This window comes from Pezoporus occidentalis, unplaced genomic scaffold (assembly GCF_034315485.1).
Source record: "Pezoporus occidentalis ecotype Australia unplaced genomic scaffold, CSIRO_AGI_Poc_V1 ctg248, whole genome shotgun sequence".
In the NCBI taxonomy this organism is placed as follows: Eukaryota; Metazoa; Chordata; class Aves; order Psittaciformes; family Psittacidae; genus Pezoporus; species Pezoporus occidentalis.
The window spans coordinates 383,731-405,738 of record NW_026914372.1 but is presented as its reverse complement, the minus strand read 5'-3'; the positions used below and the strand labels follow the sequence as shown (position 1 = coordinate 405,738).

Here is a 22,008-nt window from a genome sequence, read left to right as displayed (position 1 = left end):
TAGCATCCAGACGTTTGATTTTCTGGTCAGATTATGAAACTAGAGTCTCTAAACTGTGGCGTGTATATATACTTCAGTATAAACAAAAATAGGCCTACCTCTTCTGCTGGTGTAAATCTTCTGGACTATCTTCTGTGACACTGAAGGACCTGTATCAGCTCAGTCTTGCAAATACCTACAGTGGCTAACCTCTATTTACAGCAACAGCCTTTGGGAATGACAGCAGAGAATACAGGAATTGCTGCTGCCCTCCTCAGAGGGTAGAGCTCGTGCACATACACTGAAGAATCCAGCAACGGCATGAAATAGATGAGGTATGTCAACTTGTTTCATTGGGAAGGATTGTGGTAGCTACAGCACTTGCTTCCACTTCTGAAGGGAAATGCTGTAACAGTGATTGACCCTTGCTGCAAGAAGGTGTGTCTTCATTCAGTGGCCAATAACAGTAAATTAGTTTACAACATTTTGCACAAGGCTGATGGAACCAAATGGAGTGTCAGAGCTTAATTTAAAAATAAAAATAATTTATTTATATTTAATATACTTTCTACTTATACAACCTTAGGCAACATGACTAAACCTTCTTATTCTGATATCTACATTGCTATTTGATAATAAGTCAATGATGCTCTGTTCTTCTGTACCATAAAGATCTGCCTACTCTTGACATGAGCAACTATTGCATTCATTTGTTCCCAAAGGAAGAAATTATTCAAGTTAGACTCTTGGTATTTGAGAATATAATGTTTTCATTTTTCACACAGATGAAAAAAAGCACAAAAAATAAAAAATAGCAATATTCTAATTTCTAATTACATACAACTGCATGAAATACTGTGTCTGTGTATATGTCATTTATAAAGTTGGCTGCCATTACAGATGGGACTACTCTAAGGTTACCTGGCAACTGCCATGGTGCAATCTCATTTTCACTCACTTTGCCAAATACTAACTGGGGCTGAAATCTTCCATCTGGATAGGAGCAGGAGTGATTGCTTTGCATTTCTATCAGATTAGTTTCGCTATTTCTAGACAAGAGAGAGAAGATAATGTTTTGCCAATGTTAATACAATTTGATAACCTTTCTTTGAGACGATATACTGTCCCTGTTGGTTGTCATGAAGAATTACAACAAAATGTGAGTGGCTTATCTATCAGTGTTACGCATTTTGCTACGCTGTTGATAATTTGTCCAAATCAGCCTACACATGTTCATTAAGGTCAGTAGCTTTTATCAGGTAAAATCTCGGAAGAGTGTTTTTATAGTTATATGCTAGTACTCTACATTGTAAAGGACTAAACACAAGCTTTCCTGTATTTGTAAACCTCCACACCTGTCATTAGAGTGTGGCACAGGAGCTGAGAGCAAGCAGACTGGCTTATCTTGCACACTAATGGTGTCTGTGTAACTCAGCAGTGCCCAACCCAGACATAAATTAGTTACTCATGTCCTAAACAGAGAGTACTGCTGTAATGTATAGCCCAATACAAGTTACCATAACTTAATTCTAGTCTCAATTCACACTAGAAGTGTCCCACGCCCAGGCATATGTCATCTAACTCTACAGATCTACAAAGGATACATTTCATTTTATTTAAAGAAAAAAAAATGTAGGCAGAAAGATTGACTGAGGTTAGACATTGGCAAGGGGCAAGGCAAGCGGATGCTTGTGAAGGGGAACTGGCATGGCAAGAAGTATGGGACAGGAAGGAAGTGAGAGTAGCTGAAAGCACCTGCAGAAAGAGGCGTTGAAGAACAGAGGAACTAGGTCAGAACTTGGCAGAGTGAACAAGGATGATGGGATTGTGAGGAGGCATAAGGCTGGGTGAGCATCTCCACTTTGTCACCTCTTGTAAACTAGCTGTCAGGAAATCATAGCAATATTAATTCAGAGCATCATTAATTCAAGCTAAACATCAAACGTTATTTTACATGTCTGAACGTTCATTAATGTTAAAATTTGTCACAGAAGAACCTCTGTGTTAAGATCAAAAGTCTTTTTGTAAAATGTGCCATATATACAAAATTATTCTGAGAAATTAAGTACCTGAAAAGGTAAAAGATACTTTATCCTCCAATAAAAGAACAATCTTCTCCGGTCCAGTGGTTTGTCTACTTATTATCCCTATCATCTCCCTATTCCTTGCAGACTCAACAAAAAATAAATAAGTGGGTAAATCAATGCAGCTACTGTGCAGCAACCAAAGCTCTTACAGACCAAAGAAGAGAGAAAGCACATTGCAAAATTAAAGGGCTATGGTAGAAGAGCCCCTATCTTTTCATATCAATGAGAACTGAAATCAGATAATTTTTCTGATTGCAATTGTGACAATAAAACATGAGGGGAAAGAGTTGCATAGGTCTAACCATGTACTGCTGAAATCAGTGAGGCTTACAGTAGTATGGAAAGCAAGACTGCTGCTAGGTATGTTTAAGATCAAGCCAATGAAATATATTCACACTGTATCCCTATAAATAGTCATTGTTCTTTAAAGGACTGTAATTTGAATAATCTCCCAAACATTTTTATCTTTTTTTCTTTCTTCTTATCCTATAGTATGTTGTAGAGAGGAATGAAGTCTGACTACTAGAGACCAGATAAATCTGCAGCCTTGGATATTAGATCACTTTCACCCCAAGCTTTTTCATTTACAGACTGAGTACATTTGATCTGGAAGCTACTGAAATCCAAACACAGAACTCTGCTATGCCATTCTTCGAAATCCTTTTTCAAAATACATGTTGGGAAACACTGTGTCTTTCTGCTAAATTTTCCATTCAATGTAAAAGCAATTTCCAAAAATCCTTAAAAGAGATATATATATGGATGAGGTTGCTCTCCTGGAAGCTTACAAGTCTGTTTGCTTGTGTGACTATTGCTGTAATAAGAGCTTTTGCGTGGTTCAATATCCACTTAGCATTGGATTTTCAGATCATGAGTTAGAGGCAATTACTGTCTGTCTACTCTTAGAAAGTTGGAAAATGAATGTTATATTTCCTCTGATTATATCTTTTTTTTTTATATATTTTAAGTTTTCTAAGTTGGTCTTGAAAGTTGGCAAAATAAGCACCGTTGACTAACAAAGCCAAACTACATAGAGAGTTTGGAGGCATCATGAAGAAGAAAAGGGATAAATTTTCCTATGATTTGTCTTTCTATATGACTATTATATAAATGCACAAGGAGGCATCTCTGGCTCCAATTTGGCCACTATTTCACTGCAGACCTGACAACATTCCCCTGAAACCAGGGAATTCATTTCAGATTGATCTATCTGTGGCAGAACAAAATCTGAAAATCAACACTATTAAATAAATTTCTATTTAACCTGTCCCTTTGTGCTGCTCTTTAGTTTCCACTATACTTTGAAAATTTTGGGATCTGTCACAGAGGAGCCATACATTAAAATCTGAAATAGTGGCATGAAAAATTATTCCTCTGTTTTAAAAAGAGCATATTAAGTTGAAACCTAGAGAATTTCAGCTTTAATAGGAGTATTTCTAGTACTTCAATCCATTTATTTATATGCTTGACACCAAACAGGGTATGCAAATTACAGTTCATTTCCTGACCAGGAGAGATGTATTTAGTTAGGTCTCGCTAACCTTTCTTCATTTTGTATCATAAGCATCTAACAGCTGTAAATGCCATGATGTTTTTGTTTCCTCATAATGAGACATCTCTTTCTTAGTCAATTGCCCCAACATTTCAAAGCAGTTTATGGACCCAAATACGTATAATGCATTTGTAACTTTGAGTAACCTATATTTCATACAGCTACATGACAAGTTATCAGTTCAGTCTCTTTCTAGACACAGCTTCAGAGCATTAGGTTTTACTTATTACACATATTCCAAATATATAATATATTGGCCAGATGGTACAATTCTGACTTTTATATTCAGCCCTTGACTGTAGTGTTGTACTTTTAAGATCTCTTTCCATAGATTAAGACTATGGGGATTTCTTGGATTATAGAGAGAAAAGTGAACAGAAGGAGTCCTCTGAAGTTCAGCTTTCTGGCCAACTTGGAAATCTTATGATATTAGGCTTAACTCCACAGTTACTTGTAATTTTGTTTCTCCTTGAAGCCTTGTCAGTAGAGTCTGATGGAAGAAAGCCAGCTTTTACAGCTCAAATCTTCACGCTGCCTTTCCCTATGTATACACCCTTCTTCCCAAACTCTTGTATTTCAGAGCAGAACTGGAACTGGTACAGACAAGGGCAATCAGTATGACCAAAGTTCATATAGGAAGAAAAATTAAATAGAATAGTGCAGTGTATACTGAAATACAAACAGTTGAGTGAAGACACTCCCATGCATAAGGAATCATGAATGGTGGAGAGAAAACAGGGAATGCTTACGCAGTGTTTCTCATAGTACAAAAGGTAAGTAGCAAGAAGAAGCTAAAACTGTACAAAAAGTATTTTATTTTATTTTGTGTACAACTCAGCTACGGAACTTGCTGTCACAGTATGGTTGTAAAAGGAAGAAGCATTAAAAGGTTCACACACTAAACCATGTCACCCAAGGCTCTGTCCAACCTGGCACTTTCCACAGCCCTCTTCCCAAACCTGCTCCATTTAGGAATTAGATACATTCACAGAAGAACAATCTATCATGTATTACTGGACACATCAAGACAAAGTCACTGTCTCAGAAAATACCTAGTCTGCAAACTAATAGGAGCTGGGAGAGTTTACTAGAGGAAGGGGCACTGCACTCTTTCTACCCCTTGTTTAAGAAGCCCCAAATAACATTTGTCAGAAATAAGCTACTGGATAAAAAGAACCTTGATCTCATGTTCTGCATTCCCGTTACCCTCTTCAATTGCCTTTGCAGTTCTGCAGAGAGCTGAGAAGGTTATGGTAGAATCAAGATAGTTAAGGGAAATGTTGCTTATCATCTGTCTTTGCAGAAAGTATGTCTAAGCAAGGCCAGAGTCTTATCTCTTATTTCTATCCTAGCATGAATCTCAAGACTTTATTTTTGCTTCAACTGTTCTTTACAAAATAAATGACATAAGGTTATGTTGAACAGACAGTGCTGAATATATCCTAACTTTATTCACAGTTTCCACTCCAGAGGGCTTTCCTCCCTAACTCTGTAAACCCTACATGCAGCAGCACCTGTTGTCATTGTGCTTTGTAGTGCTTTGCCTTTGTTCAGCAAAGTCATGTCATGAAGGGTGCAGAAAGCAGCACCTGCTCAGGAATGACTTCACTGAGCACCCAGCCTCTAGTAACTCTGTGTAATCACGCAGACAATAACAGATGCCACCCTATCATCAATGATGGAGTTACAGTCTAGACAACCAAACCCGAAAAACCCCAACAAGGGTCTTCCTTGTCTGAGTCTTGCTGCCCTCTGGGAGAGGGAAGGAAGGGTACTTTCTACTGGTATCAGGTGTCACAAAAGTGCTGGCGAGCTTATGTTCCAGCTACAGTCCCTCCATTTCTTTTGAGCAATTTGTCCTACACAAAAGTTGCAAGTACAGAGATTCCTGAGGAAAACTGAGCCCACCTGTCTTTTGCAAGTCTGGTTAGTCCAGCCATGTGGGTGTTTCTGGGAAAAAAGTGATTCTGAAAAATCTGGCTAGGCACCACTTTTGAGCCATGGAACCAGGTGGGTTTCCTGCCATTAGAGGGTATTGTTTAGTATTTTGTAATTAAACTTGGAATTCTCAGGGACACAGACAGCATCTCTTTGGTTCACACTGTCCAGTGTCTGCAGTGTACAAGCATATTGTTAAAATGGCCAAAGCACAGGTAATACAGGAGTGATAATGAATAATAGCAGATATATATGATTATTTCACAGCCTAACATACCTTTGTATCATACTTTTCCACTGTAAATTTGGTTCTTTCTAAGGATATCAAACGCTAGAGTGACGGGGCAGCTGTGTGCATGGGCAATGTGGCTGTATGCTATGGGAAGAGATTTAAACCGGCAGCACGTTGCTTTCCTTGGCTACTGAGAAAAGCCATAGTAGCATGGAGATCTCTGAAGGCAAGCATATGCTGCTCCTTACATTTGCCTACTAGCCTAGACAGAGAATTGTAGTAATACAACTCTATTACTCTGGGTATCTTGAGTAGCTTGGCTTTGCTTACAGCTTCTTGGCTGTGTTCAGAACTGACGATATATCCTGGGATATAATCTGCATTCACGTAATGCAAAAGATCAGTAGCACTGCCAAGTGAGAGTCACAAAAGCATACTGCGTAGCTGCTGCTGCGTCTTACTGATGTATAACCTGCAAATACCAAATCTGCATAGGATCTTTCTGACTTCCAGTTGGACAAGGCTTGAGCTGTGCAGGGGATCATGAGAGCTGAGTCTTAGCCCCAGGCTGCTGGCTTTCAACAGCTAGGACATGACAAGGAGTTGTCTCTTTGTAGCAGAAGATAGACTTCAGATCTTGTGACCTTCTAGGCCGCTTGCTTCCAAGGGGAGCCTAAAGCACTGGTTAAATGTAACCTACTCCCTTAGCAAAGAGCATTCAGTGACTGACTTCCAGCAAGACATGGTGTCGTGGTTTAAACCCAGTCAGGTAATTCGTTCGCTCACTTCCCCCCCTTTTCTTGCCCTCCCCCTGCTCTCGGAGGGACGGACAGGAGAATCGAAAAGAATGCAACTCCCACGGGTTGAGATAAGAACAGTTTAGTAACTAAGGTCTAACACAAATCACTACTGCTACCACCAATGATAATAATGATAAAGGAAATAACAAGGGAAGAGAATACATCATCTCACCACCAGCCGACCAATAACTCGCCCCCCCAGCCCGACCAAGCTCTGACCGATACCTCCTCCAACCCTGCCGTCCCCCAGCCCTTCCGGCTAACTCCCAGTTACCTCCTGGACATGACGTGCTGTGGTATGGAATACCTCTTTGGTCAGTTTGGGTCAGGTGTCCTGTCTCTGCTTCCTCTTGGCTCCCCCTCCTCCCTGGCAGAGCATGAGGCTCACAAAGTCCTTGGCCAAACCAAAACATCCTTGTTATCAGCTCTGTTCCCGAGCTGAAAGTCAAAACACTGCACTACACCAGCTACCAAGAAGGAGAAAAATGACTGCTACTGCTGGACCCACGACACATGGTTACTGTGTATTTATGTGGTTAATTTAGGCAACAGAGAAGGGATTGGTGGACTCCTGTTCATTTGGAGATGGAGGGCCTTGCATGAAAAGTATCAGCAAGCTGACTCATGGTACTCTTGACACACAGTTCCTTGGAAAGGTTCATCACGGCTTACTTGGTTTTCTGTCTGCATAAGCATATAAGCAGACCTTAAGATGCTCTAGAGAGCCTGAATATGGCCTTTTTTTTGCTTGAAGGCATTGGACAGCGAGTAAAACACGAATAAATGCAAATCCTGTTTTTTATTATTTATTATGACATCAGCATTTGTGAAAAAACTGTAGCTCTGGTGACGATTTCAGCTGCAAAGGGCTTCCTATAAAGACCACAGAGAAATTAGCTACCAAGTTGATGATGTATAGAGCTAGAAAATAATCTAAAATGAAAAATTAATTTTCATCAATGGCTTCCTGAAAATAAGCAATTAATTATTTACTATTAATAGATATATATTTATCTTTTAGCATTCCACAGGTTCAAGTGATCTCTGGTACATAGTTTCTACATTAAAAGTAGCTCAAAGACCACCACAGCTGTTTTTGTTGTTTACCCATCCACCCCAAAAAAAAAAACAAAAAAAGACTTGAAAAGACAGAAACTGCTTGCTGTGCTCAATTTCCACTAAGCACATCATCCAGTAAGCACATAGGTGGGGAACATCATCACTTCAACTGGAGCCTTAACTTATAGAGTCACAGTTCACTGATAATCCTGGCCATCAGCTATTACCATTTTTTTGCTCCAGGAAGGTGGCAGTGCATGGTCATAGATTAAAAAACTTGTGAAACTATTTCCAGTTTCTTAAAGGTTGGTTTATGCCCTAGAATCTGAAGCTTACTGGTCTTCCTGTTATTTCCGTCAGAGTTTTGTTTTGTTTTTTGGTTTGAGTTTTGGTTTTCTGTTTTGTTTTTGTGGTTTGTTTTTTTTTTGTGTTTTTGGTTGGTTGGTTGGTTGTTTTTTTTGTTGTTTTTTGGTTTTTTTTTTGTTTTAATAAAAATCCTTATTATTGTAGTTCTGTAGTTCTAGGCATTCCCTATCCACCTTCAAACTTTTCTGGCATCATTCTAAATTTCTAAATCCTTTTCTTCAGACACAAGTTTTACACTTCAACCTTAAAATGCAACAACGGATTATGCATTCATAATACTTCCAAACACCAGCAGGATCACCCCTTGTAAGTATTTGGATAAGGGACAGCCTTTCAAAGCCCAATATCCTAAGGGAAATGCTAAGGCTGATTCACCAGGTGCCAATATTCTGTCTGGTAATTCACAATTGGTATTCTTCCAATTAGCAGTAGGAAACATAACTTCTAGTGCTGCCAGCTGCTACCTGGGCTGCCTTTTTTATCTATAGCCTTTTTAATTCTTTTCCTAGCCTGCTCTTGTATCTTTTAACAAAGATTCAGCATCAAGACAATGGCATTAAAACACTCGATTAACATTAGCTGATGCAGTCACAAAAAGGGCAAGCAGCATATCCTAGAGAGGGAAACAACAAACCGAAGAAGGCAGTTATACTGGGTAGAAAGCATTCGAGGTGTGAAGAGGAAGGTCTAATATAGCAGAGTGGCTGTTCTCTCCTGGGGGCTGGCTTGTTGTGGGGTGTGCGTTGTTTTCAAGGCACAGGCAAGTAGGTTGAGTCATGACCCTCTGCACCTGCCATCTGAGGAAAAAGGCATAGGTCCTGCAGGGCTCACAGCCATATATTTGATCCACTGATTTCAAGGGATGACCAGCGCCTGCACACGTGCTGGGGTGCAAGCCTGCCTCCCCGTGTGGGACGTTGCGGGAGAGCGGGGCTGGTCTGCGGCAGGGCTGCACGGAGGGCAGCGCAGGCTGTCGGGGCTGGTGAAACGAGACCCTAGCCCTACCGGGCCCGGCCGCGCTCAGCGGCTGGGCAGTGGGGTGGCCGGACGGGCTCAGGGGCCGGTCCCCGTCTCAGTCGTGCAAAGCTCACAAGGCGCCTCCCGGCCCCGCCGCTGCAGCGGCTGGAGCTGCAGAGCATACACCGCAGGCAGACACAGAGCCCACCCCTCCCTCTTCTGCGGGCAGGCAGGGGCTGCCATGGCAACCGGCCAGGCCGCATCCCGCCCGACCGCGCCGTGCTCCTCCCGTGGGGCGGCTGCCGCCGCAGGGTCCGGGTCCGATGGCGCAGTCCCCCACTCCTCTCCCCGGGCCCTCCACGGCCAGCGGCAACCTCCGCCGCCTCTTCTCCTGGCTCTGAGAAGGGACTCCCCACGCTCCCGGGGCAGGGGGGAAGCTGCAGCCGCCAGGTTGCTTCCGTGGCGGGCAGGACCAGGCGCGGCCGCAGCCCAGCTGCGCCACCGGGGCCTGCCCGGCGCGGGAGAGGAGGAGGAGGAGGAGGAGGGACTCCGCAGCGGCTACAACTGACGTGTCCCCGCCATGGAGCTCGGCGTGATTCATCAGCGGCTGCGGGGCGGCAGCGGAGTGCCTGGCATCGTCCGCGTGTAGGCACGGCAGCGGCGGGGATAGCCCCGGCTTTGCTCTGCTGTCCGCACCGCCCTCCTCCTTCTTGCCGCCGGCTTCTCTGCTTCTGCGGCGACGCGAGGATCCCGGGGGAGGCAAGATGGAAGAAATCCTACGAAAGCTGCAGAAGGAAGCGTCGGGCAGCAAGCACAGGGCCATCAAGGAGAGCTGCACCTGGGCTATCGGTAAGGGCCGGGCTGAGCCTGCCGCAGCCGGGCTGCCCGCGGGGGAGCGGCGCGGGTCGGGTCACGGCACGGCCCTGCCCGCAGCGGTGCGGGACAGGAGCCTCTCAGGGAGCGGTTTTGTAACTGCGGAGGCAGGGAGACCTCAACAAACTTGTTCCGCGCTGGCCGCCGAGCCTCCAGCGGGATGCGGGGGACCGGAGCGCCTCAAAACGTCCGGGGGCTTCGCGCTGCTGACAGGGGTTGTGGCACCTGCTGGCAGTCTCAGAGAGCGTCCGCGTCCCTCGCCACCTCACCTCTTAGGGCTGCTCCGTGGGTCTTGCGGGGCTGATTTGCGTGTCAGTAGCTAATCAGTTTCTGTCTGTTGGGGAGGGGAGTGTCAGTTCTCTGAAAGCCCCCCCTCCCCGGTTCCTCAGTCATCGTAAAAACCCCTCCGGTACAGTTTTCTTACTGCTATTTTGCATTCTGTCATCTATTTAAAAAGGTGTATGTATTTTTCTTTACTGGATTCCATGAGCTGTTTTATCCTTGTTGTATAATGGAAGTGATGATCAATAAAATGAGTTCTTTTAAGGGTATATGAGCTTAGGTACATTTCAGCATTCACCCATTTCCAGAGACTGGCTGTGACTTGAAGCACTTTCAATGCTAACTACCTGGAGCACAAATCAGCAAGACCCTTAACTTACATCAGCATAACTATAACACTTAAAATTGCTTTGATTTTTTTAATTTTACGTACGCACCTAGTGACAGCAGTCTATGGTAGTTCATACCTGTTGCTGTCTTATTACTGGCCTTTCAGCTTGGTGTGCTATGCATTGCTTCATTAACTCTGTGTTACCCTTGCACAGCAGCCACACTAATATCCCCTATAGTGTTCCAGTACTGTGCTGCGAAAATGCTGATATTCTTACTAATTTCCTCAGTCTTTTCACTAGGAAAAGATGGTAATTGCCTTCTCCCTGGGCACTCAGTGCCCTGGCAGATTCATGAAAAGCTTTGTCAACTTGGAGCAGCAGTGACTGTTGTTCTGTAAGCTGGAGTAGGTATAAACTTTAGGATCATTAGTTCAGAGATTGTAGTCAGATGTATTACTGTGGCTGAACTCAGAAGTTTCTTTTAAAAGCCCTATTGTTTCCTTTGGTTATACAGAAACCTTGGATTCTCCTGATGCTGCTATCAAGATACCTCCATATCAGCTAAGGTAAGGACATTTAATATTGACTCCTGTGGAGCTGTTGAGTGTTTGTAAAACTGAAGTAAAAATGGGAATTAAAAGTGAGGTAGACAGAGGAAGGGGCTGAATCTATGTGATTTCCTTAGTTTGTAGATCTAGGCTAGTAGTAGTAGATAATTTGCTGATGAGCCCTTGGCCTCTGGCCACGAATGAACTATAAGGAACCATGTCAAAATGGGTGCAAGTATGTATAATAGTGACACTTAGAAAGGAGGGAGGGCTGTCTTATGGTCTAAAGAGTTTTCCTTCTAAATTAATTACAGGCTTCAGCATAAGTGATAATGCTTCTAAGTCTTCTCAGTGTGTTTGTTTTCTTTTAAATCTACATAAGTTTTTGTTTACTGAAAATAAATATTCTAGAAATGGAAAGTTTATATCACCACATGAGTAGGACACCAAGTAGGAACTAAACTCATACACTTTCTATGCCTAGCGCTTGCTTTAGCGTGCTAGGTTATCTTGAGTAAGCCTTCTTCCTTCTTCCTGTCTCCATTTGTACACCTGTAAAATGAGGGAGGTGGTACTGCCCTCATTTGTAGAGCTATTTAAGATTTCCTTTTGGAAATTCTGATTGCTATGGAGAAAGCAAACAGGCAAAATTATTCACTGTCCCTTCTGACAGAACCATTAGGAAGCATGAAAAGAAACTAGAATGAACACTGCTCAGAACAGGAGGACACTGTTTCACACAGCTTATTGTTAAGATGTGAAATGCTTAGGCTTGCCTTATTAGGTAATGTAAGGGATGCTAAAAGGTTTGCATGGGTTCAAATACCACCCGAACAAATGCATGGAAGAAATTCATTGAAGTCTATTGGATGCAAAGATACCCCTTCTTAATCAGAAGTGCTTTAGTCAGATGATTGAGTTTATGAGAGGAGGAGTGTTGCTATAAATTTGGCACATCCTGAGGTCCTCCTAGATATCTGCTATTAGCTGCTGATGGAGGTGATGCTTTTTTACTACGATGTTACTCCTGTGAGTATTTTTATCACCTCATTACTCCACTCTTCTCCTTTCAGCTGTGCTTGGTACAGCTTTGTGCAAGGAAGATTAGTGATTGAAGAGCTAGCTGTCCCTGAGCAGCTACCACAGAGGAAAGGAGTAAGAGCAGTTCTGCTGCTGCTCTGAAAGCCTGTCAGCTGCAGTCCACAAGGGGCCTCAAGTCAATGCAGAATGGATACAGCACAGGTCTGACATGACCAGTGCCAGAGACAGACATTTCCACCGCAGGCTGGGCAGCTGGAAACAGCTGGATGAGTAATTCCCAGTAGCTCCATTAGAATTAGATTATGTTTACTTGGCATTTCATCTTCCCATTTATCACCCTTCATCTCTAATACAGGGTATGGTCTCTGTTTCATTTCTTCCTTTTTCACTTGCATGCTTCTTTGCAGATATGCTACCTTTTCTTCTTCTTCCTCCAATATTCTTAATGTTGTCTTTGCTTAGTTGTTTTGTTGTTTGGGTCCTGTCCCATCCCCTCACCCCCCCCAATCCTGATCTTTTTAAATAAAGCTAATAACCTTCACAGGTGTAGCTACAATGAAGTAAGCTCTTAACGTTAGACTTGTCAGTAACAATTCACTCTGTTACTGGATGTTTTGCAAAATGAAGGGTGCTGCAGAATTTGAATAAAAAAGTTTTGGTTGTGGAGTCCTTTGTAAGGTTCTGTCACACAACATCACAGAGTGTGGGAGATGTTCCTGTCACCAGTATTCTGAGCTTAGTCTTCATTCTCTGCCAACAAGCTACTGCACACTGAGCCATATCTTTGGCCTGGATTTAACCTGCATTATGTGCAAATTAGGTAAAAGTTCATCTTTGCATGGTATTTGTTAAAGAACAGTGCTGTGGTGGCTTGATTCCTAACACTGTAAAATAGTAGCCTTGAAAATAGAGCAATGGCCAGAAATACAGCCAAGTACAGATACCGTGTAGGATGGAGACAATCTGACCATGCTCCTGTCCTGCTTTCATCTTTATTAGATGCAGATTGGATCATCTGCTGTAATACAGATCATCCCTTTGCTGCTCATCTGCTTTGAATCTGCCATTCACCCTTTCTGCTTCGATATTTCTGAGTGTAGTAGTGGAGCCTGGGGATATGTTCTGGAATATTTCATGATACTAGATTTAGAGTGAAGACATATATAATCTTTCCACCCGGTAACCCTGGTCCACAGCTCAGATCTGAGATCCATAGCCATAACATACTGATAGTGTTAAAGGCAATATGGCAAATAGTTCAAGAGAGAAATGCATATCTGTGAGGTCTCTTCCAAGAGCAGCAGCTGAATGAGTATTTTGAGTAGTGTACATCCAGGGAGGACATCCCAGCTTGTCTAGTAAGAAAGTTTGGTGTGTTCTTAGAATATACTGGATACAAGAGAAGGACATCAACGCTTCTCTAGAGTACATTTGGGAAAGTTCATGATGTACGGCACATCTATACTGCATAAGAGTGGGGGACATAGGTTCATGAGCCAGTTGAGATAGACACTGGCTCAGTTTCAGAAATAGTGAATCTGGTGAGTACCCCAATCAGTATTGTTTCTGTTCTCCACAGAGCAGCATCTGGCTTCCAGTAGCAAGTTGTGCTGGTGTTATTGACATTTAACAGATTTGCCATGCACTTACTTAAGTTCTTTTCCTTCTGTAACTGAAGAATGAAGTCTGCTCATGAGAATAAGATGTCCAGAGGTTTTTCATACTATTGTCTTTTAAGACCATCATCCTAGGGTGAGAATGGGGAAGACAAGTAGCTCTTCGCATTTCCTCAGACTATGACTAGCTGAGTCCAGAGTCTTTTTACGTGAGTTATATCAGCTATATACTAATCTCCATGATAGATTGGGGTAGATTGCTTCCATGTTCTGGCTTGCCTGCAACCTGACTGTAGCTTCCTCTCTTGTGTTGGGCCACTGTAACAAACACTGGGCAGGCTGCATTGCAGTTCCCTGAAGCCTGTGTAGTTAGTCATGGGGTTCAGCTGTAGTGTTTGTAAGGGAGCTGTTTACAGCACTTCTCTGATAGCAGTTTAGATAACACATGCCTGCTGTGCTTGGGAGCACCTAAGGTACTTTCGGCCAAGGAAGTGCAGTGACTGGACATTCAGTCTGGAATGTCATTCTTTAATTAGTTTGATAGAGAACTGTTAGGTGTATCTTCAGGGAGCTAAATGAGACTATTTTGCTGTTCAGCTTTATTTGATGTTAATTGGATTTACAAATCCAAATCCCAATTAATGACCTTGCATATTAATTCTAGTGAGGGGCATTACTTAAATATCTCACTTTCTAAAGAAACACCAGTCTCCAGTAAATGTGGAGTTTCTCACAGAGTCCTGTCAGCTCTGCCTCGAGAGAGGAAGGTGTGTGGGTTTTTTCAGTACTTTAACTTGTGATCAGAGTATTGAGCAAGGGTATGAAATGTTAAAGAAAATTAAAGTGGACCAGGATGGAAATTACCTTAAGTCAGTTCAAGGCTTTGCCATTCACATTGTCCTGTGAATACCTGAGAAGGTAGGGTCACGTAACCCATTGCTAACAGATCTGTTGTTGCCTGCCTAGTCGGGTGGTGTTTGTCTTTGATGAACAGGCCTTGTGAAGACTAGATACATACTGAGTGCTTAAGGAGGCTGAATGGATGACTTATAAATAATGAATTAGACAAAAGGAATTGATGTGATGTTTTAATTGGTGAACTGATCACATGGAAAATAGCTAAAGAGACCTTAATGTTGTCTGCCAGCAAACAGTTGTTGGCTACTTTGGGCTGCATTACTTCAGTATTTTCAAGATGACAAATTCTGCTCTAAGGCTAGCTCTTCTTGGTTAATTCCTGACCAGTTTTTCCACTGTTATTTTAGAGGCTGAAGTATGATCCATAAAAAGTAACTGAACAAACACAAGAAAATGAGCCTTGAAAAAGAATGTTTGATCAGCACAGTTTAATACTTGTGAAGATAATCTACATACCAGAGAATAAAATAAAAGGCTAGACAGTGCTTGCCAGTCACATACTGCTTCAGAAAAACTTGGATTTACTAGAGTTTCTTGGAATGCTTTATGTAATGAAATTGGGCCTTATCGGCTATGTAAAACTCAGTGGCTTTTCATCAGCATGGACTTGGTACTGTGAAGAAGATGTTGGTTGGGACTGCTGAAGGAGGCTCAGTTTAGTTGTTCTGTTTTGGTGTTGCTGTCCTCACTGTAACCTGGAGTCTTATGTACAGAATTTCTTACCACATCCTTTCCATTCTTCATTAGGATGATTTTTATTTTTATTTTCTTAACTATCCTAAGGAGATTTTTCTCATAGTTCCAAGACATTGTATATAATTTTCAGGTCTTGCTACTGTCCTGTCATTACTTTTCTTCTGACCAGAACAATGGCAAAATAGATTTTTTTTTTTTTTTTTTTTGTCCATTCGTCACTGTAGCAAAAGCATCACTGCAGACTTGAGTTTGAGCTATTCTGTGGAGCTTGTGTGACTGTTGTCTCTTTACTCCTAGAGAAATATCTGAGTGCATAAGATGATGCTTAGGCAAGACTCTCAGTAGTATAAATTGCTGTTCATGGTAGTTTAAAGTTTCCCCTGTGGACTTTAAAGTAATGGTCATGAGACATGTAGATGAGTGAGGCATTCTGGTGTAGTAACTGATGTTCTGAAAAAGAACCGGAAAGGCTTTCAAAATGCTTATTTATCTCTTCAGCATATCTGTATACTGTATGTCTCTGTACCTAAAAGCTGGAGGAGGTAATTGATATTGAATGGAGGTACAGGCCCAAACCTTCAGGGCACCGATTCTGTGTGCCTAGTCAGAGAGATGCAGGTCCTGGCTCTCAAAGGTGTTGAGCGTTCCCAAGTACTGCTTGTGTTGGTAAAAGTTCCTATGTTCATTACTGGAAAAGCTTGCATCCGTCCGGTATCTCACATTGGCCTTGCAAAAATAGGCAGTATTTCTGAAGTTGTAGCTGGGAAGTCAGAGGTCGGTGGTGAGCAAGGTCCGCTGTAATAACCAGCTTATGTCCTGTTTGGATCCCAGTCCTGTTCATCTTGATGCTGGCTTTTGAGGGTAATTTGTGAACTTTGGGAAGCTGGTACAATGAAGAGAAGTCAGGAACAGAAGTGAGCTTTAAACTGGGCTGAACTCTGAAGTAGCTGTCCTCCTTGCTTCACCCCCCCGCCCAGTCATGGGTGTTTGGGGGGGGGAAATTGGTAGCGCTACTCTGCCATTTAATTTTTGCATCTCTAGCTTTGCATCTGACGTACTTCTTGAGAAGTAGCAGCAACTTACAAACAAAACATTGTTTTAGCTTACATGTGCTCCACAAATAATAAAAGCAGTAAGTGCAGTGTGATCATCACAAAACATCTAATGCCATAGAGACTTTGCAGCTAATTCATCCACTTAAAGAATCTTGAGGCTGGATGCATTTTGGCTTCTCCATTGTGAAGAAATACTTGTGATTTCATAATTTTATGCTTCTTCCATCTACTTTATTTTGTTCATAATTTCTGTTAGTTTCTTTCTACTGGGATAGAGTGGACAGGGAAGCTGATGTACATAGCAGATCCTCTGACCAGAAGAATGAAGCAGAAATGGAGGAATGTTTTTTTGTTGTTGGTTTTTTTTTTTTCGGGAGGGTGTTTTTAGCATACCTCTCTCTCTTTCTTTCTTTTGCTTTTTTTAAGCACTTTCTTCCTGCTCTTGCTGCCACAACCACCTGGCATTAAGTGCTCCTGTGCTTTCCTCCTGAACATGTCTGCTCAATATGTGACTCATGCTGTTCCACCATTACGCAGTTGCTATCTGACATTCAGCAAGTAGATGATGAGTTCTCTGTTAGGCATCAGGCCAAGAAGAGATTCTAGTGACAGTATGGATTGCTGAGCTGCATCTCCTGTGATGGCAGTTTACATGTTGCATCCAGACTTTTGAGGGGCATATATGTAGCTGATTTGGTGTTTGAATGGTGATATATGGCGTGTATATATATAAATGTGCTCCTGTCTTGATTTTAAATGTTGCACTTCTAATGTTAGGGAGTGGGTGAGGGGAGGAGATTAGAAAGGGAGAGTGGCACTGTCTAGTACAGTATTTGAATCATTCTGCATGTTTAATATGGGATATGTAACTGGCCCTATTTCATGTCTGATAGGCAGGCATTTTTCTCTCAGCAGAGCTTTGAATGTGTTCTGGGACCCCAAAAGACAATGTTGGAGAGGAAAGGGGTGTATAGGTCAGTTTCCATCATGCATGTGTTTTGTGGTTTGGTTGGTTGGGAAAAAAGAAAAAAAGGGCAGTGCTTGCTCTTTTCTGAAACAAACTTTCTGCCTTTCTTCACATTCTTTGTAGTAGTGAACCTTAATACTCACTACTTCTTTAGGTCTTTGCTCCTTTTATGGATTCTTCTGAAACTTCGTTCTAGATTTGTGATAAAAGCCCATAGTGTCCCAGGTTGATTCTCTTCATAGAAGCCAGTAGGGAGGGAGTGTGGAGTATCTGTTGAGTTGCCTATTGGGGTTAACGCTCAACATTCAGTTACTGTGTGATGTACATAATTCCTTCAGTACAGTGTGGTGGTTTAAACCCAGTCAGGCAACTCATTCACTCACTCCCCCCCCTTCTTCCCTCCCCCTACTCCTGGAGGGACGGAGAGGAGAATCAAAAGAATGCAACTCTGACAGGTTGAGATAAGAACAGTTTAGTAACTAAGGTATAACACAAATCACTACTGCTACCACCAATGATAATAATGATAAAGGAAATAACAAGGGAAGAGAATACAACACCTCACCACCAGCCAACCGATAACTCGCCCCCCAGCCTGACCAAGCACGGACCGATACCTCCTCCAACCCTGCAGTCTACCAGCCCTTCTGGCTAACTCTCAGTTACATCCTGGGCATGACGTGCTGTGGTATGGAATACCTCTTTGGTCAGTTTGGGTCAGGTGTCCTGTCTCTGCTTCCTCCTGGCTTCCCCTCCTCCCTGGCAGAGCATGAGGCTCACAAAGTCTTTGGCCAAACCAAAACATCATTGTTATCAGCTCTGTTCCCAGGCCGAAGTCAAAACACAGCACTGCACCAGCTACCAAGAAGGAGAAAAATGACTGCTACTGCTGAACCCAGGACGTACAGGAACAAAAGATGAGACCAGCTGTAGTGTTGAATGTTTGTCTAACTTCTGTTAAAAACGTAACTGAAATATTGCCCTGAGGGTCTAAGGATGATAATGGGATAGCAGTGTCTGTGTTTGTTTTAAAATCTGATCACTTGTAGTGCTTGCAGGGAAGAAGAAAGTGAGAACTTCGAGAGGCTGTTGATAATTGCCTTAAGGAAAGAAATGGGGTGGGAAGCACTGAGAAGTGGCACTGAAACCTAGACAACTGTTTTTTGTACTAAGTAAGGCTTGACTCTGCTGTGGTCTTTGTGTGATATGCAAGTCATGACTTTGTTTTGAAAATGGAGGGGTGATTTGGAATAATAAAAATTCTTACAGTTCTTTTAATTACATTCCATGAAAAGTAACAAAGCTGCAGGAAATGCAGGAAATCTTTGGTTTCCTTGAATGTTTGTTTGCTTAAGAAATTGAATATTCTAAAGTGCAGTGAGTATAAAATTACATAATGCATTGCAAATCTGGGGATATTTTTAACAATCATCCCTTAGGTCTGTTAAGAGCTAGCATTGCACTGCTGTGCAAGTGGAATTGCAGATTGCAAAATTAACCTTCAAAGTGTAACTAGTAATGACCAGGTGTAAATATTACCCTCCCATTTCCCTGTCAAACTTCTGTGATTAACTCTAGGCCATTCAGCTGTAATGGAGAAAATAAGGTCATTTGCAAGATACCTGCCCTATAGTACCTCTGCATCTCTTTTCTGTCCCTTCAGTCCACCCAGTCCCAGCACTGTAAAACTGCTGGTGGAAGTGTATAATTCTCATAAGATGTTTTATTTGTTGTTTTCAGTGTACTGAAATTCTGAAGCAAAAATGTTTTCACTGGAAAGATCTGTAGCATCCCCTCCAGGCTTATCAAATACAGGGAAGAGAGGTTTCATGGAATAGCTTGGTAAGCTTTGAAAATTGTTGCCTTAGCAAATCCAGTGTATGCAATACATGCTGGACAAGGAGGTGTACACTAAGGATGGATACACTCTTCTCACCTCATCTTCATGCTGTACTTCAAATGATAATCAATACTAGAGGATACAGATAGCTTTGTAATGAAAGACCTTTGAGGTTTCTTTGAGTCATCAAATTACTTAAGAGCAGAGTTAGTAAACAACTGTCATACCTTTTGTACAAAGGGTGAAAACCTACTGGGGTGGATGTTCTAGAGAGAGTGATGATAATGTATCATGGAGAGGTTATGCTACAGCTTTAGAGACTGGAAGCATCCTGATTATTATTTTGGTCTTGTCCACTTTAATACTGTGTAGAATCTTTTGTTGTGTCTTTTCCTCTCCTCTCAAAAACAGGTACATCATGTGCGTATCTTTTTGGGTTTGTTCCGTTTCATCTTGATGATAGTGTCAGGCTCCTATCTAGGAACTTCATGTTTGTGTTGAAATCAAGATGTTATTAGTGAGTATAGCAAGGAAGCAAATGACCTAAGAAGTGCTCTCCAGCTGAGCTATTTAATTAGGATTGTATGAATTCTCTGCTCTCGGCTGCATTAGGCTGGATGGAAGACTAAACTGTTCACATTTGCCTCTCCCATGAGTAGAGCTATACTTCTGCTGTTATGGCCAATCCATTTCTTTTGGAAAGTATGTAAATAACACAGATTAGAAATGCCACTGTCTCACTGTTTTAATACCAACTAGTATTAAATTACAGTCTCATTTGACATTCTAGGTTGAAAAATTGTTAAAGTTCTAGCTAACAAACTGTATGAAGTTACATTATTGCTCACTTCCTTTTCCCTGTGTCATTAAGGGTCCTTTGATAACCAGTTCATATGCCTCCTTGCAGAGGCAGGTTCATTTAAATGTTGGGTGAAGTGATTAGCTTGTCTTGGTTTGAAAAGCAAAAAGATTGAAGGGAAGAGGGAATACATGAAGCAGAGGGGAAGGAAAAATTAAATACTGAGCTGGAGGAGATACCCAGAGGGAACTCCAAGAGAGATTTGATGTCAGCAGCTGAGGTGAGAGAGAATCTGATGTAGAAAGAAAAGGAGAGTTAAACCTCAAGTCAGGTGAAAAAAAAAAAAAAAAAAAAAAGAAAAGTCTTTCCATTTTAACTGATTAGAAGTAAAGAATTTTGTACTGTGTGGAGAAGAAGAATGAGGGTTGGGCTTTTTTGTTTGTTTGTTGTTTGGCTTTTTTTAAACTGCAAGTGGTGAAGAAGATGAAAATCCTTTCATCAAGAAATTACAAAGTCATTAGTAAAGGTGGAATTTCATCTGGTTATGAGAGAGGCAAATCTCTTGACATGGGAAACATGCACACAAGCTTCTCTATGCTTGTGAGTAACTGGAGTAAAATCCTAATCCTGCTGAAGCAAATCAGAATTTATATCAACACAGTATGACAGCAGTCTCTCAACAGGTTGGTGTTTCTTTTCAGGACCTGTAAACTGCAGCTTCACTTGTTTGTTCTTTTGTAGCACTTCAACACCAAAGTTGTCTAAACAGTGCACAATCATCTTACAGAGGTACAACATCATAAATATAATTTATTGTTGGGATTTTTTTCCTGAAAAGGAGGATTCTAAGTGGAAGGCTTCAGATTTTGTCTTTTATCCTATTGCTCCTAAGAGGTCTGTAAGTGCTATCAACAAACTTACATTTCCATAGAGATACAAATTTTAGTGCTGGAAGGGTTGATGTAGTAATCTGGTCTGACTTCCATGTTGTGGAGGCATGAGAACTTGCACTGTATTTATACACTGTAAATTTGAAACTTCTGTCTGAGCTCAACTGTAATATTCTTTGTAAGTGGGACAGTCACATTTCTGCTGTAGATAAAATTAATCATTCCTTTAGGATGTGAGCAAGGACTTAAAATCTGCTTTCCTCTTGAAGAGCTGTTTCTTGAAAAATGATGTATTTATTTCCTGTTCCTCCTCCAGGTTTTAAGTGCTTTCATTATGGACCGTGAAGTTGGGGGAGTCTTTTATCAACGTTCTCTAAGCTAGCACAGGAAAAGAAGAGTTACGGATATTTCTACTTTTATACGTACACGTGTTCATATGCACACCACTGGAATTTGTTTTACACTAAATAAATCATCCCCTTTTGTGTAGGGACAGTATTTGCTTCTGTTTGGTTTATTTAAGGGTAACAGTTGGGACTACCTCCAGAATTTTGAGAATTCATCTTTACCATTTATTTTCTCATGGCGGGACAGCTTTTCTGCAGGAGTAAGTGAGGCTAATGGAATTTCATGCTGGGATACTTTGTTCATTTTAAGGAGCCAAAACTGAGAAGCTCTTCTCAGCTGTCAGTGTTCCTTTGACTAAAAAATATGAGACTCTGGCTGTGACTGTTATCCTGCCTAACAAACAGCATATCAGAAAATGACAACAGCCATGAATTGAATCCTTATCTGTTCTTTGACTGGGCTATGAATTATGCTATGAAATGCAAAGTACATGCTGATAAGGTCCTGAGATTCTGGATTTTGTGTCTCCTATATAATTTTCAGAGGGATGATAATGCAGAGAGATGTCTAATTTCTAATCTTTATTTTTAATTCTGTTTCTGAAAATTAATGTGGTTATCATCATTTGCATGAAGAGAAATAACTCTTATGGTGGTGACAAATATTTCATTTATAGTGCCCCCTTCCCTAAGTGGAAGGTGAACGTGGGCCATGAGACTGTGTTCCAGACACTAACAAGGAGTTAAGATTAGGCTATTTCCTATCTTCATTACAATTTTCATCATGAGAATGATTTAATGAACCATTATTCTTTTCTCACTAAAGGCTTTTTC

At 41.6% G+C, this 22,008-nt stretch overlaps 1 protein-coding gene across 1 annotated transcript in view; it reads left to right on the top strand.

The window, feature by feature from the left end:
* The first annotated feature begins 9,262 nt into the window (after positions 1-9,262).
* The window catches only part of ARFGEF3 (ARFGEF family member 3), an 87,985-nt gene continuing 75,239 nt past the window's right edge, over positions 9,263-22,008 (top strand). The window contains exons 1-2 of the mRNA XM_062622807.1: positions 9,263-9,819; positions 10,972-11,023. Coding sequence (XP_062478791.1) covers positions 9,735-9,819; positions 10,972-11,023 — 137 coding nt within the window. The 5' untranslated portion in view covers positions 9,263-9,734. The remainder of the gene's footprint in view (positions 9,820-10,971; positions 11,024-22,008) is intronic.